The sequence below is a fragment of the Andrena cerasifolii genome, chromosome 4, assembly GCF_050908995.1.
Source record: "Andrena cerasifolii isolate SP2316 chromosome 4, iyAndCera1_principal, whole genome shotgun sequence".
NCBI lineage: Eukaryota > Metazoa > Arthropoda > Insecta > Hymenoptera > Andrenidae > Andrena > Andrena cerasifolii.
The window spans coordinates 2,850,313-2,866,569 of record NC_135121.1 but is presented as its reverse complement, the minus strand read 5'-3'; the positions used below and the strand labels follow the sequence as shown (position 1 = coordinate 2,866,569).

At 38.9% G+C, this 16,257-nt stretch overlaps 1 protein-coding gene across 6 annotated transcripts in view; it reads right to left on the bottom strand.

Moving 5' to 3' along the window:
• The window catches only part of Nox (NADPH oxidase), an 86,037-nt gene that overhangs the window by 21,480 nt on the left and 48,300 nt on the right, over window positions 1-16,257 (bottom strand). For all 6 annotated transcript variants that reach the window (XM_076810363.1, XM_076810364.1, XM_076810367.1 and 3 more), the window contains 3 exons: window positions 10,021-10,162; window positions 9,775-9,917; window positions 7,760-7,895 (listed from right to left, as the gene is read on the bottom strand). In XM_076810363.1, coding sequence (XP_076666478.1) covers window positions 7,760-7,895; window positions 9,775-9,917; window positions 10,021-10,162 — 421 coding nt within the window. The remainder of the gene's footprint in view (window positions 1-7,759; window positions 7,896-9,774; window positions 9,918-10,020; window positions 10,163-16,257) is intronic.

The following is a 16,257-nucleotide window of genomic DNA, read 5'->3' as shown; positions in this document are numbered from 1 at the left end:
TTACTGTATACGACTATCCCTACGGTCAGATATGACCGGAGCTCTAACTGCCGTTAAAGTCTATTCGATAGTCTGCAGCCCGCGACGTCTTCGGCATATTTTTTAAATATATAAAAGCACTCACACTTATAGACGTAGTAAATTTAATACATCATCGATAATGATAATAATATTAATATTGTTGCACTGATATTATTTGTACTTTGCGGTTTTATTATATTTATATTATATCTGCACTTGTATTATGTTTGTATTTTGGGTGCAGTATTATTGTAATAATATATATTATTAACATCGTTACACGGCAAAATAATTTTAGGTGCAGCCATTGCATTACTACGGTAAGAAAAAGAAAAAAAAACAAGCGCGCACCAGGAATCGAACCGAAGACCTCCAGCACCGTAGCCAAACATCTTAATATCGCAGCTACGACCGTTGCTTCCTAAGAATGTTTGCACAACTGAAATACTACTGTCGCGCAAAACTTTGAACTCAAATTTCTCGAAAACGAAGGCCCACTGTACAAAAACCCTTTACGGTTTTGTAACACTAGGTGTGCACTACAATGTCCACCCAGTCTCATTCCAGAACCGATTGCATAACCTGTGCGGTCTCCTTGTTAGTAACAGCGCACGGCAACCTGGTGTTGCCGGAAGAGGTAAACACAACAGTTAGCGAACAACCGGTGTTCGCTTCTAACAAAGGTCTCGCGCAACCGTGCTATACAGCCAATTCTGAACAAGTTGTTTGAGGTTACAGTTTGGGGCGGTTTCTCGAGTTTGGCAATGTTCCGCCCACCCTGCTGTATAAGTGCAATGGAAGAACGATGCATATGTAACTGTAAATTGAGGAACCAACGCGATTAAAAAATCCGCGATTTGTGAGACCCTCTATATGTGCGTCCTGTCTAAGGGTTTATGACGTCAATTTACTATTAAGTATCAAGGCAATATTTCAAGACTTCTACGTCCTAATTGGAATTTGATGTTTTTTCCTTTCTATAATCAACAAATGTTACTATCGTGACAATTCCACTGACGAATTTTTTAATCACAAACAGTGATAAAATCACATCCACATCATAAATCAAATCACTGAAGTTTTTATATATTATTATGTTTCAACGCACATCTTTGATAGATGGTTTGCTAAAGCATTCCTTATCTTCAAAGAAACTAGTATTTCCTGTGAAATATACAAACTATTTGCACACTATCCTTTTAGTAATTAAAACATTTTGCATATATTATAAATTGTGTATTAACAGTTTGTTATTCTTATAATAATTCAAGCGGATACACGAATTGTGAGTCACTGAAAATGCACTTTACTTTTTCCGCCCTAAATTCTACTAGTTAAGGCGTCCCACAGCTTTCCATGCAAATGTTGCCAGAGTATTCTGTGGCTAAAAATAGGAGACAAGTATCATGTCAATATAGGTTTATAAATGCTTTATTAACCCTCGAACGACAGACTGGATGCTTTCCTCGACATCAGCAATCCACTGCTAATTATTAATGTAAAAGAATATTTTAATATATAAAACCTCATCCACAGGCTGCTGCATTAAAAAATTACACGTGACTACTCGCGACGAGGGCCAATAAACTTCGGGTAGGGACCCGGGAACAGGTAGTTTGCGCGCGCGGGGTCCCGCCTGCGCCGTTTTCCCTTCAAACCCCTCATCACTCGAGTATATACACGCGCGCGAATATCAAAACAGAAGGACGCGCGACGATTGAATGCAAGAAAATGTTGGCCGTAGGGATGTCATTATATTAGATTAGGACCAATCGGACCTGCGTTCCTTGCAGATGCGAAGTTTCCATCTCTTCATAGTAATATCTCCCCCTGTGGCCCATCTTTTCTTGTAGCCAATACCTCGCGCATCCTTTTGATTTGATACTCGAGCGCGTGTATTTTATATACGCAAGCGATAAAGGATCCGTCCCCAATTTGAAGGGAAGCTGACGCAGGCGGGACCACGCGCAGTCAGCAAACTACCCCTTTCGTTCCTATGTGTAATTTTTTAGTACAACAGCGTGTAGGTGAGGTTGTACAGTTTAAGAGGTTCTTTTACATTAAGTGTTTATGAAAATATATTAACATTGAAAATTGAACATAAAAAATGAAATATTACATTTATACAAACGGAATAAATCTTGAAATTTTCCAACCACCCCCACTTACCAAAAGGTACAGAGGTATATGTATTGCGCAATTACGTTGAAACTGAAGAGCTCTTTTACACGGGGATACATGTATGCGGCACTTGTATCGCCAGCTGCCTACGATTTCATTCAGAAGACGCTACACATATGCTACGTGTATGGTCGATACCGATTATACATTGTTTATAGAAGCGTTCATAGATCAATTCTCGTATCGTAATAGGGTAGGTGGGGGTATGAGTGTGGACTTTTATGGTAGGTTAACTTTAAAACTCTCGATACGACGTTCAAATGAATGAAAGTTCCTCCTTCTTTTTTTAAAAGAAAGGTGGAACCTTAATAATTCCATAAATAAATGTGAGGGCGGGGTAATAAGCCCAGTTAATTAAAATCACAGAGATTTGTCGATCAATGTCATTGCAGGAGTTACTGCGGACATGCAAGCATTACTGCGTGCCAATTACTAACGAAATAACAGTTACTGCGCATGTATTACTGCAGTACGACGTCAGGCGAATCATAACCTTAGTACAAATATCACGTCAGTGAATATGGTCGGAAGAAAGGTTAGATTGTGCTGTCGTCGGTCCGCAGTAATACACGCACATGGTGTAAAGTACTGCACCTAATACTGCGTTGAGAAATAAAAATTAAAACTAAAATGTAGGTGACTGATTTACTGTTTTCCTGAAAAAATAACTCTTATTACATGTATTACTACTAATAACAAAAATAAAAATGTTTTTCAAGTAGGTGTTCATGACCGCCATATCAGGAATCGACCGAAGTTTCGTCTTGACGAATTTGAAACTACGATAAAAGAATTAATAATAACTTTGCTGTACATATTTATTAATAATTATCTATAATAGAGTTTAAAATAATTTTATCAAAAATTTTCAAGAGATTATGTACTTTCCAACATTAAATATGATCTGTTTTAGAATATCCGCAGTAATCGGGGCATCCGCAGTAATGATACTTTTCGTATGAAGTCGGTAAACGAAACGTTGTAACGGGTAAACCCTTTTACACGGCACGCGGCGGGGTGGCAGACATTCTAAAGTAATTAAAAAATGTATGACTATCATTTAGAAGTTCATGAAATAATACGTGAAAACTTCCCTTTTCATGTCTAATGCTGTTTATGGGATGAACCCAATGCTTCCTCTTCGCTCGTTTGTAACTACATCATTTGTGTAAAATCCAAATAGATAACGCTTCAATCGCATTCATTTTTTTTTCAGAGAAATATTCTGTCCAAAAATGTATGGGGCACGAGAAGATATTTTTTATTGAAGAACAAATAATCGACACGTATCGCAAAACGTGTTTCTCCCTGCGCTGTGTGAAAATGTCCACGTTTCAGCAGTCGACTTCAGACAAAAAGTATCGTGCGACCGACGTTTGCGGGGTAGACAAAATCAGTATCACGATACGGGAATGGTCGTCTGAACGATTCCTATGGAAGCTATAATGATCAATGGAAAATCGGTATCCATCATACACATATCGCGATACATGTATCGCCGTGTGAAAGAGCTCTAAGTTTGCACGTCCTGTTGAAATGTACATCCAGCTCCATTTCCCTAACACCCAGCATTCATGCATCCGATCATACCCTGTATGTATGCCGCGTAAAATTCAAATACACAACTCTTTTCATTGCAATCATTAAAATTTATCAGAATTATATCATGTTTGGTATAATTGTAATTGCAAACACTCCAGCAATCCATTGGTGGTACTTCTATGGAGATATAATATTAATTATAGAAATTCCCATTTTCATTACTGAGTGGCCTATTGCTGCCCTTGTCTTTATGACTCTAGGGTCTAAGACCCCCGAAGTGCGTGGTTCGAAAGCTTCGATCCGAGAACCTGTCACGGTCATAAAAAAAGGTCGTCCCTTCAGTGATTTCAGGAGACCGTCAGTGCAAATGCCCAAATATCATTGGCAACCAGATTTTAGTTTCACTGAATGGATACGGGTTCCACACTGACATCTGCTGACATTCCTGATTCAGACAAGTGTGCGCTGCTTCATTGTAAAACACGCAAACTATATTTTTTAACACTTATACAGACGGCCCGGAACTGACGGGTACGGAAGATAGTCGAATTTCACTGGTCGGATACGGAACTGTCAAGTGTGCGCTGCTTCATTCCAAGCAAGCAACCGTTACCTTTGACGACCACCGAACTAACACGGAACTGATGTGTGTGCTTAGACTTTAACGCACCGTTGCGTCAGCACGGATACCGTAAAACGCGAACTAAAGTCAAATTTTCGACCTCGTTGAAACTCCATGAAATTGCACTTGCAATTGCAATAGTTATAACGATATGCATATATTTGTAGTCCTGCGTTAAAATCTGTTAACGCCATATTGAATGGAGAACTTGAGTAAGTGTTTATAATTACCATAAATTATATAAAATTCGAAATGCAATTAAGAACAAATGAAGCCATTCTTTATACATAGATTTAGTTGCAAAAATAAAATACACAAAGTAATTGTAAGAAAATATTAGTTGAACTGTTTTTAAATCTATGCGGTCACTCATAAATTGATTCTTCGGATTACACACTGCATTTATCTACAACTGTTTTTATTGTTTTATATGGTTTGCAAGAGTAGTTTGCATATCCCTGAAGGTCAAGTAACGTTGTTTTAACAATGGCATACCTTAAAAAAGCGCAATTAACCATTACGCAGGTATACGAGCGTAAGAGGTGATTCGTGTCTCCTTACAACATCCTAAGTTTACGACGTGAACGCGTGCATTAATAAAATAGTTGTTTCATAATATGCACTAATGAATATAAAGTATAACCCCTCATATAACCGACCAACCCTTCTTGACTGGCGTTTCCTCACTACACAAAAATTAATTTAAAAAATTTACTGTGCAATTTAAAAAACATTTATCTCCCGGAAATATGAAAGAAACAAATATAACAAGTTAAATAGTGATGCCCATGTACCGTCCCACGCGGACTCAAACCCAGCGTTACGAACTGTAGGTAAAATAGAACCGATCTACATGACCGCGAAACCATCCTGTATTACCGCGCAGAATTATTGTACATACTTTTATATATAATTTATAACATAAACTAATATTAGAGAAACTAAAATTATATAAATATTAGGAATAATTTAAAATAAATACTGACGAAAGCGCAAAACAAATTATAATGTATTAAGCGAATAAAATGCAAAATAACAGATAACAACTCACTGCGCGTGCGCCAGCCCTCCAATTTTCTAGTTTTAAAGGACGCGCACATAGCACAGCGGGCATCCGAAAAGTCTGCCAACAGAAACGAGCGCGCCCCGGAAACGGAAGCGGTCGTTCTTACAGCTTGCATTGCCAAGAGTTAATATAGAACACATGCGATTTATAGTGCACATACAATTTAGGACACATGCGATTTAGGGCACATACAATTTAGGACACATGCAACTTAACGCACATTTTTTTAGTGCACATCAGGATAGCGCACAGCAAGATTTCACGCACAACCATCTTTTCGTCGCCGTCGACTGTGTCACAGCCGATGATATTAGTATTGGTTGGGGTTAGCTAAGGGCGGGGGGCGCGCGCCCGCTCGCGGGCGCGTAAAGTATGGTAGCGAGCCGATATAACTTTGGGGATGTTCAAAATGAGACTGCAGTTACAAGTATCGTGCGATGGGGTTAGTATCGCTATTGTTGTCGACGTCATCATTCTGAACATTTCCGTTTAAACTTTTTGGTCGTTCCGCACATCGGTCCGCTACCATGCTTTACGCGCCCGCGAGCAGGCGCGCGCCCCCCGCCCTGATCTAGCCCCAACCAATACTAATACTGTCGGCTGTAAAACAGTCGACGGCGACGAGAAGATGGTTGTGCGTAAAATCTTGCTGTGCGCTATCCTGATGTGCACTAAAAAAATGTGCGTTACATTGCACGTTTTGTAAATTGTATGTACACTATATTTCTGTCCTAAATATTATTTGCACTATAAATCGCATGTGTTCTAAATTGTATGTGCACTATCTTCTGTGCATTATTCTGATGTGTGCTAAATTGCATGTGTAATATTGTCCTGTGTAGTTTTTATATGGAACCCCAGTAGGTGTGAAATTCGCCACCACCCCAGATGAAAGATATTCTCCAGAAGCTGACATTATCAAGTTATCCGGGAAATACTATATTTAAAATAGCCCAAATAAGGTCGTATTTGGAATCATTGTTATCGGAAAAGCCTCGCCTATATGTTTGTAGAACTCTTGTGACTTTCAGCTACATAGGTAATTAGTATATCTGACAGCCAGTTCCTTTACCGAAGGGAAAACCTGGTCACCAAACGTGTATTTCCCATGGTTGTAGTTAAGCGTGTTTCGCTGTAGAAATGTACTGGGCGTCGAGGTTAAAGTGGCGCCGACTAAAGGCCTCGCGACAACGGGATAATATAATCAAGGTTCTAATAAAACAGTGCCACGAAAATTCGCGACACCCCTGGTGCAACAGAAACGACGTTCCAGGGTACGTACGAAGGAAATTTGGGGATTACGATAGTGATTGCGACATGCGACGTTTCGATTACACTTGTTCCTTTTAAATAATGTTCATCACTGCATTACGAGTTGTTACGTTACACCTCCCACTAAACTCTCATGAAAATTTTATGGACAATATAGAAATTAGAAGTTTCGTTAGTATGCACGTGGCCAAAGTGTGGGGTGAATTGAACAAACCTTTCTGTAAAGGCGCTGCTCGGAAAGAGCAGAACGCCTCGAAGCGGCATCTTTCAAAATCCTGCGCTAGTCAAAGTGTTAGAAAATACTTTTGGTATGTAGCGAACGCGAACGCAACTGGTCGTACTGAACTATATCAAATCAGTATATGCAGCTCATATCAATAAATAACATAAACGTAATTTATGCATGCTTGTTTTATATAACACTAAACGAAAGGCCGTTATCATTTTTTTCATATTTCATCATTTTTTTAAAACTTTTTAATGAAACATTTATAAAACTCTATTTATATAGTGTTCCTTTTAACTGTATACGTTGGAATATGAAGAGTGAATGTAGGTCGTTGAAGATATGAAAATATTGTTATTATAAGAATTGTTTGGTATGGAAGGAGACATCATGTAGATTATTGTGGAAAGGTATGTACGGAAACCTTTGGAACACCCTGTAGAACAGAAATTGGAACACATGAAGACGAGTGCATTTTCTGCAAATTACAATTAGTGTACCTGTTTTAATTATTGTAAGGATGAAAATGTTTTAAGGATGAAGATCCTCTAAATACAATTTATAATGTACATAAAATGCTCCGGTTACTAAAAGATTAGTGTGCAAATAGTTTTCATATTTCACAAGCAGTACTTACTACTTATTTCTTGGAAGATAAGGAATGCTTTAGCAACCATCTATTAAAGATGTACGTTAACAAGTAATAATGTATAGATAATTCGTTTTTATATCGCTATTAGAGGTTAACAGTTATTCTAAACAACTTAATACATGTATAACAGAGAATGATAGATGCAGTTTTGGAATATAACTGTTTTGGATAGCTTACGTCATCAATCTATCCCGCTTCTTCCTTTTTGTTTGCATATCAGGCACTGAAAACGATTTTTCTAAAGGCATCTTGCTTCCCATGAATATAGAATGATATCTCCGTTCGTTTGAAACTTTATTACTAGCCGCCACACCTATATCAATATTAGTCATTTTATTCTTATTTATAATTAATTATAAATATTTTCAAAAGTCATAGACTCAATTTTAGAAAAATGTAATTTGAGCTTATTTATTAAAATTGGGTAATATGTATACTTTGTATTTCTACAGGGTGTTTATAAATATGTGGGATAATATTTCAGGGTCGGTTCTACTCATTAAAGAAATAAGAAAAGTTGGTATACGCTGATATTGGTATATGCTCGATAATGCTTAGTTTCGCAGTTATAATATTGTACCAAGGTGTCTCGGGTCGAGATTCGGGCTGAGAATATCGAGGTGCTCCGGGTCGTCCTTCACGGTCGTCGTCCAACGAGCTCCGATGATACGGGTGAAAATGCCGGGACGGAAATATTCGGTTGGAAACCGAAGGTAGGGAATCGTTCCTGGTTAAAGAGTTGGAATTCACTGTAGGATTTGAACAAGTTTATTCTGTCCCGATCTGGGTGACAATCAAAGCCCGTACTACCTCGTATGTTACTGAATACGGTACGTTTTACATTTACGTTTGTTATTTTATTAATACACAATCCATCGCAAGCAATTCATTTCAAATAAATTTATTCATCCGTGGTGTATGGAATAAAAATAACAGTAGTATAGTAAAGAGAGTTCTAACCCAAATTCGAGTTTTGCGTTCAATACGCGTTCAGAGTGGTACGATAGACGTTCAATACACGTTCAGAGTGGTACGATAGACGTTCGATACACGTTCAAAGTGGTACGATAGACGTTCAATACACGTTCAAAGTGGTACGATAGACGTTCGATACACCTATAGCGCCAGTCAAAAGTAGTATGGTGTATTGAACATCTATCGTACCACTTTGAACGTATATCGTACCACTCTGAACGTGTATTGAATGCAAAACTCAAATTTGGGTTAGAACTCTCTTTACTATACTACTACCATACTATACCCTCTTTACTATACTCTCTTTACTTTACTGTAACTCATGCTATTCGAAGCTTCGAATAACGGATAAACATAAAGTATTTTTCATTTGAGTTTATCCAGATATTATCTTTGTCCATCTCTGCTCTCCACCCGATTCAGCGTGATTCATTCAAGCCTCTCAGACGACAAAATAGTAGTAGGGAAAATGCGGCAACAGCACGATACGACTCTCAACCGGCAACTATGTCTTTCCTACTTGTATCGGCTAGCTTAGACTTCCACCGGTTCTGAATATAACATCAGCGCCGGTGACAGAGAATCGTTGAAGCTACATTCTGTCAGTTCTCAAGTCTGTCTCAGTACACGATTCATAAATTCATTATTATTTCCACGTACGATACTTATTATCGTTCAAACGCACCAGACCACCCTGCACGAATGTCCACTGGAGGCAACTATACCCGCAAAAACTTTCTTCTTGTCGATTCCAGGACGAAAGTTGGTTGAAACGGTTTGTTTACTACATGGCGTATACGTACACGCTTTGCCTAGCTTGTGTGAGCTACGTAAGTACGTACACACTTCAAAGCTCATTAAGACGGCAGCGTTAATAGGTGTTTCGGACTAGTGTTTTACGAAATATAAAAATGCGTATAACTGTAAAACTAAGCATTATGGACATACGCGTATACCAACTTTTCTTATTATCTTGATGAGTAGAACCGACCCTGGAATATTGTCCCAAATATTTATAAACACCCTGCATAGAGTTAAGAGATAATTGGAATAGATTCAAATAAAATATTAATAATAAACAATTTAAATAAAAATGTCCATCCGTAAATTCAGTTGATAAAACATTGCGTTACAAAAAATCACGATAGCAAATTATATTAAAAATTGGAAAACCATGAATTTTTCATAATTTTATGGCGTTTTTTTAAACAACTTACCGTTTGTATAGTGCGATAATTGAATTATCTTGTCAGTTTCAGGAACAAAAGCGTGATTATCCAAGCCATTGTGATTTTCTACTTCCGTAGATGGAGAAGATATTTGTTGATTTGGAACTATATCTTGTTTTTTATGTAGGAATCTGTCGCAAATAGAAATGTAAAACAATTCCACAATAATATTTTTATTATCATTCATGTACATATTAAAGAATTGTGATTATTATTTTCTTACATGAAACTCACATTTTCCCCGAAGTATTTATGTCACTACAGCCGCTGCCTCGAAACATGTTACTCCCGTTAAATTTCATTTGTTCTTTTTCAAAATAAGAATACAAACTATTTGTCCATTCCCCGACTGCTCGAATATGAAGCCATATGTAGTCTACGAAAAGTAATATATTTTAAAATGAAGTAAGCTTTATTTATTGCTGAACCGTAAACATATATTTAATTTAAAGTTAGAACTGCAAAGAAACGAGAAACGTTACTTATCGTCTCCTTTGTACAGCGCATGTCAACAATACGCATATCGTTTTATAAGTTATGTCAACCGCGACACTTCGCTTCTAGCTTGGTTGCAATGAGTTTAGTTTCATGTAAAGTCGGGTACCTACAGAATTGAGCCCAAATGCGAATATGGCAAGAGGAGATCGAACCGAATTCCTCGGGCTGGAAAAATTGTGATTTTTCGTCCTGTGCCGCGCGAAGTAAACCGTGGCAAGCTAAAACAAGTTAAGGCCAGCTGAGGCAAGTTGAGGCAAGCTAAGACAAGCCGCGGCTTGTACACATTTTATTGGTGTGTACAGTTTATTGTATAAGAATATATGTGTATTTATATATACAGGGTGTCCCAAAAATGTTGTAGATCCTTGAAATGTGTGAATCGGAGTGATTTGAAACAACTTTTTCCTTACAAGAAACACTTCAATTGATGATGGAATCGTGCAGATTTTTTTATATAGATCGAAAGTATATGTCACAAAGGTCACAGAAATGTAACGTCTTCCTCTTATCTGATCAACTTCATATTTTACGGGAATTATTGTCTTACCCAATGGAACAATTGTAAGGGGCGGCACGAAAAAAATGTTGCAAAAAAATTTTCACCAAAAGTAGCTAGGGCTCGATTTTCAAATTTGTATTCAGATCGAATTCTAATACCTGCCAATAGTAGCCCACCCATAAGGGCACTTTACGTGTAAAATTTGTTTCGGATCGGACAATATCTTCTGCCTTCACTATGAGGGTCAATTTTTAAGACTTTTGATAAGAACACTAAAGTTATGGACCTCATCGGATGGACTCGTCTGGCGGTACGAATGCGTTCACAAGCACATATTATGATGAAAAGTCATCAATAAGGATCCCAGAGTATGGTCATGTCACTGCACGACCATGGGGTGCACTCAGGAGGGGGGGGGGGGGGAGAAAGGAGACAAAAATGCGTTCTGAACAGGTTTTTTGTGCAGCTTTTCGCTCAGTTGGTGGTTCAGAGATGCGATCTACCAAGTGATCTAATATCCACGACATTGAGGAAGCTGCACTTCGGACTCCTCCCAAGCCCTACTCAATCAACCAACTATAAGTAAGACCTCCTGAATTTCTAATTTGAATCGTTGTCTGCGGGGAAATGCTTACGAACTGTGATTTGTTATCAAATTTGGAGAGTTTCTGTCTCGACAACCAAATTGACCGAGTGTGGCGATCACATGCCTCTGCGCCACATACTTTTAATGATACCTTAGTCACAAGCTTTACTGTACGCTCTACAGCGATTGTGTGGCAGGGGTACTTGGTGAAAGACCATTCTGGCACGGTGTTTTCCTGCAGGAGTAGTTTATCTATAATTTCCTTATTGGAGACGCGTCTGAGTTAAAGTGCAAAAGACAAATGATGCACTGGAGAGGCCGGTGTATCATTTCCTCGAAGTTACGGAGGATGCCACCCTTCCAACATGTGTTGATCGGTGTGTCGTCACAGCCGACAACATCTAGCTCGTCAAAACCACCATTGAGATTATTGACGACATAATCATGAATGGCGTTGGGCGCGTCTGCAGCTGAACCTGGATGCGAGGTGACGTGGTCAACATATTGAGAGTTAGGTTCTGTTATAAATGAAATGTGTTTTTCCTTAACTGTCCCTTGTGTAGTATAAGTATTGTCTTTTCGATCATCAAAGTAGAGCCAAGTAATTGGATCATTATGTCGAGAATTTTCTTTAAGCTCTTTGCCAACCTTAAGGCGTTTTTCACGCTTTACTTTGTGCCTGTCAAAAATGAAAGCATTTGTGATGTCACTACTTTGTCTGTCAGATATTATTCCAGCCCTTTTGGCAGCTTGGAAGATAGTTGTGACGATGTAAGCTGTTGCTCTGGTGCTCAATCCGGTATCGTTGAGCAACAAGAAGAGTCTCTGAGAGATCAATTTTTACTTGTTCATTTTTACAAGGCAATTTAAAGAGTTCATGGTTGTCGCCAATATAAACCTCACCATCGCCATCATTGGTTGCGTCCTCGCCATAATAAGAACTTTCATTTGGTATTGCATAGGAGGGTGAAGTGTGAGCTTTCAGAAGAATGTTCAAACCTGATTCTTTTGGTAGCACGCTTAGCTCTATTAATCTTTTTTTTTTGTTTCAGGTAGATCGACAGCACCAATATGGCCAATTCTAGGACCTTGTTGATCAAGGTAAAAGGCCTTCTCAATGGGGCGGACCTCCTTTTCTTTTGGGCATGAACATTTTTCAAAATCCTTACATTTACAAAAAGCAATATTGAAGAGTTTGACAGCATCGTCCTTGAATTCCTTTAATTTAACATCTTTTGTGTCTTGACACGTGGTCTTACTTTTGCGATTTTTTTTAGAGATATGTCAGCATCATGATATCTTGTAATAAGTTGTACCACACGTGCGTGGGACGCAGTTGGAATTGAAGCCATCGAATATATAGCCACTAACTTTTATGAAACCTGCTCAACTATATTAGAAAATAGTTGTTCCTTTCCCCCATGAGAGCTTGGCTCTAAAATTCGTCGTTCTTCCAGGCAACACCTAATCACATCCTCTTTAGTGGGAAGCTGTGTTTGGTCTAATTTTTTGGGAGAATTGACAATGGGACAGGCAACTGCTTGCCGTAAAGAATACTTTAAGAGCGACATTATACCAATGTATTTCTATGGTGTTAAGAGAGGCACTGGAAGCCCATTATAAAGAGCAGAGTGCAATCAGACAGACAGGGAACGAGAAGTTCTGTTGCATGCGACAACGCGTCTTAAGCGTACAGCGCTGTTCAACCTATGGTCTGGCTGGCAATGCTGTAGGTAAAGCTCCAGGCAGTGACATGACCCCCACAGCACACTTCGATTGCAGGAATGTTGCACAACCGTTGAAGTACATTGCAATGTTGCCGTTTGGTTGCAGATTGCATTGCAATATTACTGTAACATTGTTGAAACATTGCCGTGCAATATTACAATGGCCGCGTTTGTGCAATGTTGCTGGAATATTGTGCACTCATTGCCGTGCAATTTTGCAATGGCCACGTTTGTACAATGTTGCTGGAATATTGTGCACACATTGCCGTGCAATATTACAATGGCCGCGTTTGTGCTATGTTTCGGGAATATTGCGCACACATTGCTGTGCAACGTTCTACTCGTAATCGATCCTGAAATCTCGGCACGCAGAATACAGTCTAAGATTCCACAAGCCACCACCGAAGGAATATATGCGAACGTGGACAATATCTGACATAAGTAATTAGTACAATTACTTAATTAACGCTATAGGGTTTAAACAAATTCATGAAATATGTACAGCAGCAAACGATATTTGTAAAAAAGTGTTACACGTGCCAAATACTGCCAGTATCCCTACTATTGCGATTTAATTGATTATAGGTAAGAAAAACGTCGAGTGCAAATATGTAATTCCGTATTCAATGCGGATCATTGCCGAAACGTTGCCCATACGGTATGAGTGCAACATTGCGCTCGCAACGTATGAGCAATGTTTCAGGAACCAATTCAGCTTACATATTTTCACTCTACGTTTTTATTATCTATAATCAATTAAACGGCAATAGTGGGGACCTTGGCAGTAATTGGACCGTGTAACACTTTTTCACAAATATCTCTTGTTGCTGTATATAGTTTATGAGTTTGTTTAGACTCTATGGTGTTAATTAAATAATTGTATTAATTACTTATATCACATATGTCGACAAACAGAATATAGTCTTACATTGTACTTGCAGCTGTAAGCCGCAGGCCTGGAAAGCTAACTCCGGGCCTGGGGTTTTTCCCTACGCCTGGTAACCGTATGGTCAGTTCGGCGAGTACCCTCGACTCGCCGAATACGCGGCTGAAGACGACGCGATCGTTTTATGATAGGGTAGCTAGAAGCGAGGACTATAAGATTTAAGCAAACTGTTAAACTGTATACAGCAATAAGGGATATTTGTAAAGAAGTCTGAACTGTGAAATGTAAATCCACAAACACTAAAAACTAGAAATTAAAAAAAAAATTATGTTAAACGATTGTATTAAAAATGCACTAAAACCTAAAACAACTCGTTTCTTGTACTACGCAGGATATTTCATAACAGAATATGAATCAATTTAATATAGCATCAAGCGTTAAAATGAATTTGTTGTGTGATATCCGGCTCCACGATTAGGGAAATGTAATGGGGTTTGTCAAAACGAGCCTTCGTTTTTGGATAATTTGAGTTTAAAGTTTTGCACGGTAGGAGTGTAAGTTCGAATACGTATGCAATCTTCTCAATCAACGGTTGTAAGTGCAGCGGTAAAGTGTTCGTCTACGGTGCTACAGGCCACGGGTTCGAATCTCACTGAGGAAAAAGAATTTTCTATTTATAAAAGACACGTGGACGTTATACTACTACGATTCTCCACACATTCATGTTGTCGCGTCCCTCACAGACACGGTAAATACTACGGATATTTTTATTTTTGGCCCACTGCCCGAAACATTGCGTGACCATTGCTGTGTAATATCTCCGAAACGTTGCGCGACCATTGCTGTAAAATCTCAGAAATGTTGCGCGACCATTGCTGTCAAATTTCAGAAATGTTGCGTGACCATTGCTGTAAAATTTCAGAAACGTTGCGTGACTATTGCTGTAAAATCTCAGAAAAGTTGCAGAAATATTTTCTGCAATGTTGCACACGGGCGGACATAGCAATTTACTTGTAACGTATCGGCAACATTCCCTGGAATGTCTCAAATATTAAACCGCAACGTAATTGAGACATTTTTGCGACAAATGTGCTGTAGGGGCAACTATCGTTACAGCGGAGTGGGCAGTAACGGTAGTGGCGAGGGGGGGGGGGAGGGGGGGGGCGGCAGGCTCGTAGATGCGTAGGTACATATTGATACATTTCCTGATATGTTACCCGTACGGACAACTGCTGATGATTACTGGCGTAGAGACAAGTCAGTGCGAAACTGTTGCGTGCCTCTGCGTGCACCCCATGATCTTGCACTGACATGATCATGATTCTGAGGTCCTTATTGATAACTTTTCATCATAATATGTGCATGTGAACGTATCCGTACCGCCACACGAGCCCATCCGATGAGGCCCATAACTTTAGTGTTCTTATCCAAAATCTTAAACATTGACCCCCATAGTGACGACAAAAGATATTATTCGATCCGAAAAAAATTTTACACGTGAAGTGCCCTTATGGGTGGGCCATTTTTTACGGGTATTAGAATTCGATCCGAAAAAAAAAACAGTTGAAAATTGAGCCACCCTAGTGAATAAGAATTCTCTTTGATGGACCGACAACGTTCAGATCGGCCCGAGACAGTGCGGCGAACAGACTGGGGCATTTCGAATGCCTCGGATCGACGTGCACAGTTGCATGCTCATTCAATCTCGGCTTGCCTCGGTTGCGTTCGTGCTCAAGTCTGTACACGGCCTAATACATTTGCCACGGTTTTTCTTCCGGCCAGAAAGCATTTTGATGGAAATCCGCTTCTAAATTTATTTTTTTAAACGAATAAATGATTTATAAAACATTTCTCGTTTCTTTATAGGCACACTTTGTAATCCAAATATGTAAGTACATATATTTTATACATAGGAAATATATTTACATTCATACGATAAAACTATTTAATGTATCGACTTCATTTGTATATTTTATTCGAATAAACTTGCTTATGAGAAATGTGGACGACTAGCCATGGGATATGGGCCAGCCAGTCCTCATGTGACAATGAGTTCCCTTCAAACGAGCCCTATAAAATGTTAATTAACCATGTTTCCATAACTATTGAGTTTCGACCTTATAGTCATATGACATTTCTATTTTAGGATTATCCGCAAAATCAAGTACAGTATTTCCTCGTTAGCGACTCGATTTTGTGTACACGATACCGACTCTTCGCTATCTCCACCACTTTTGTCTCACTCTTGCCCGGCGAAAGCTGGAGCGAGATGAAA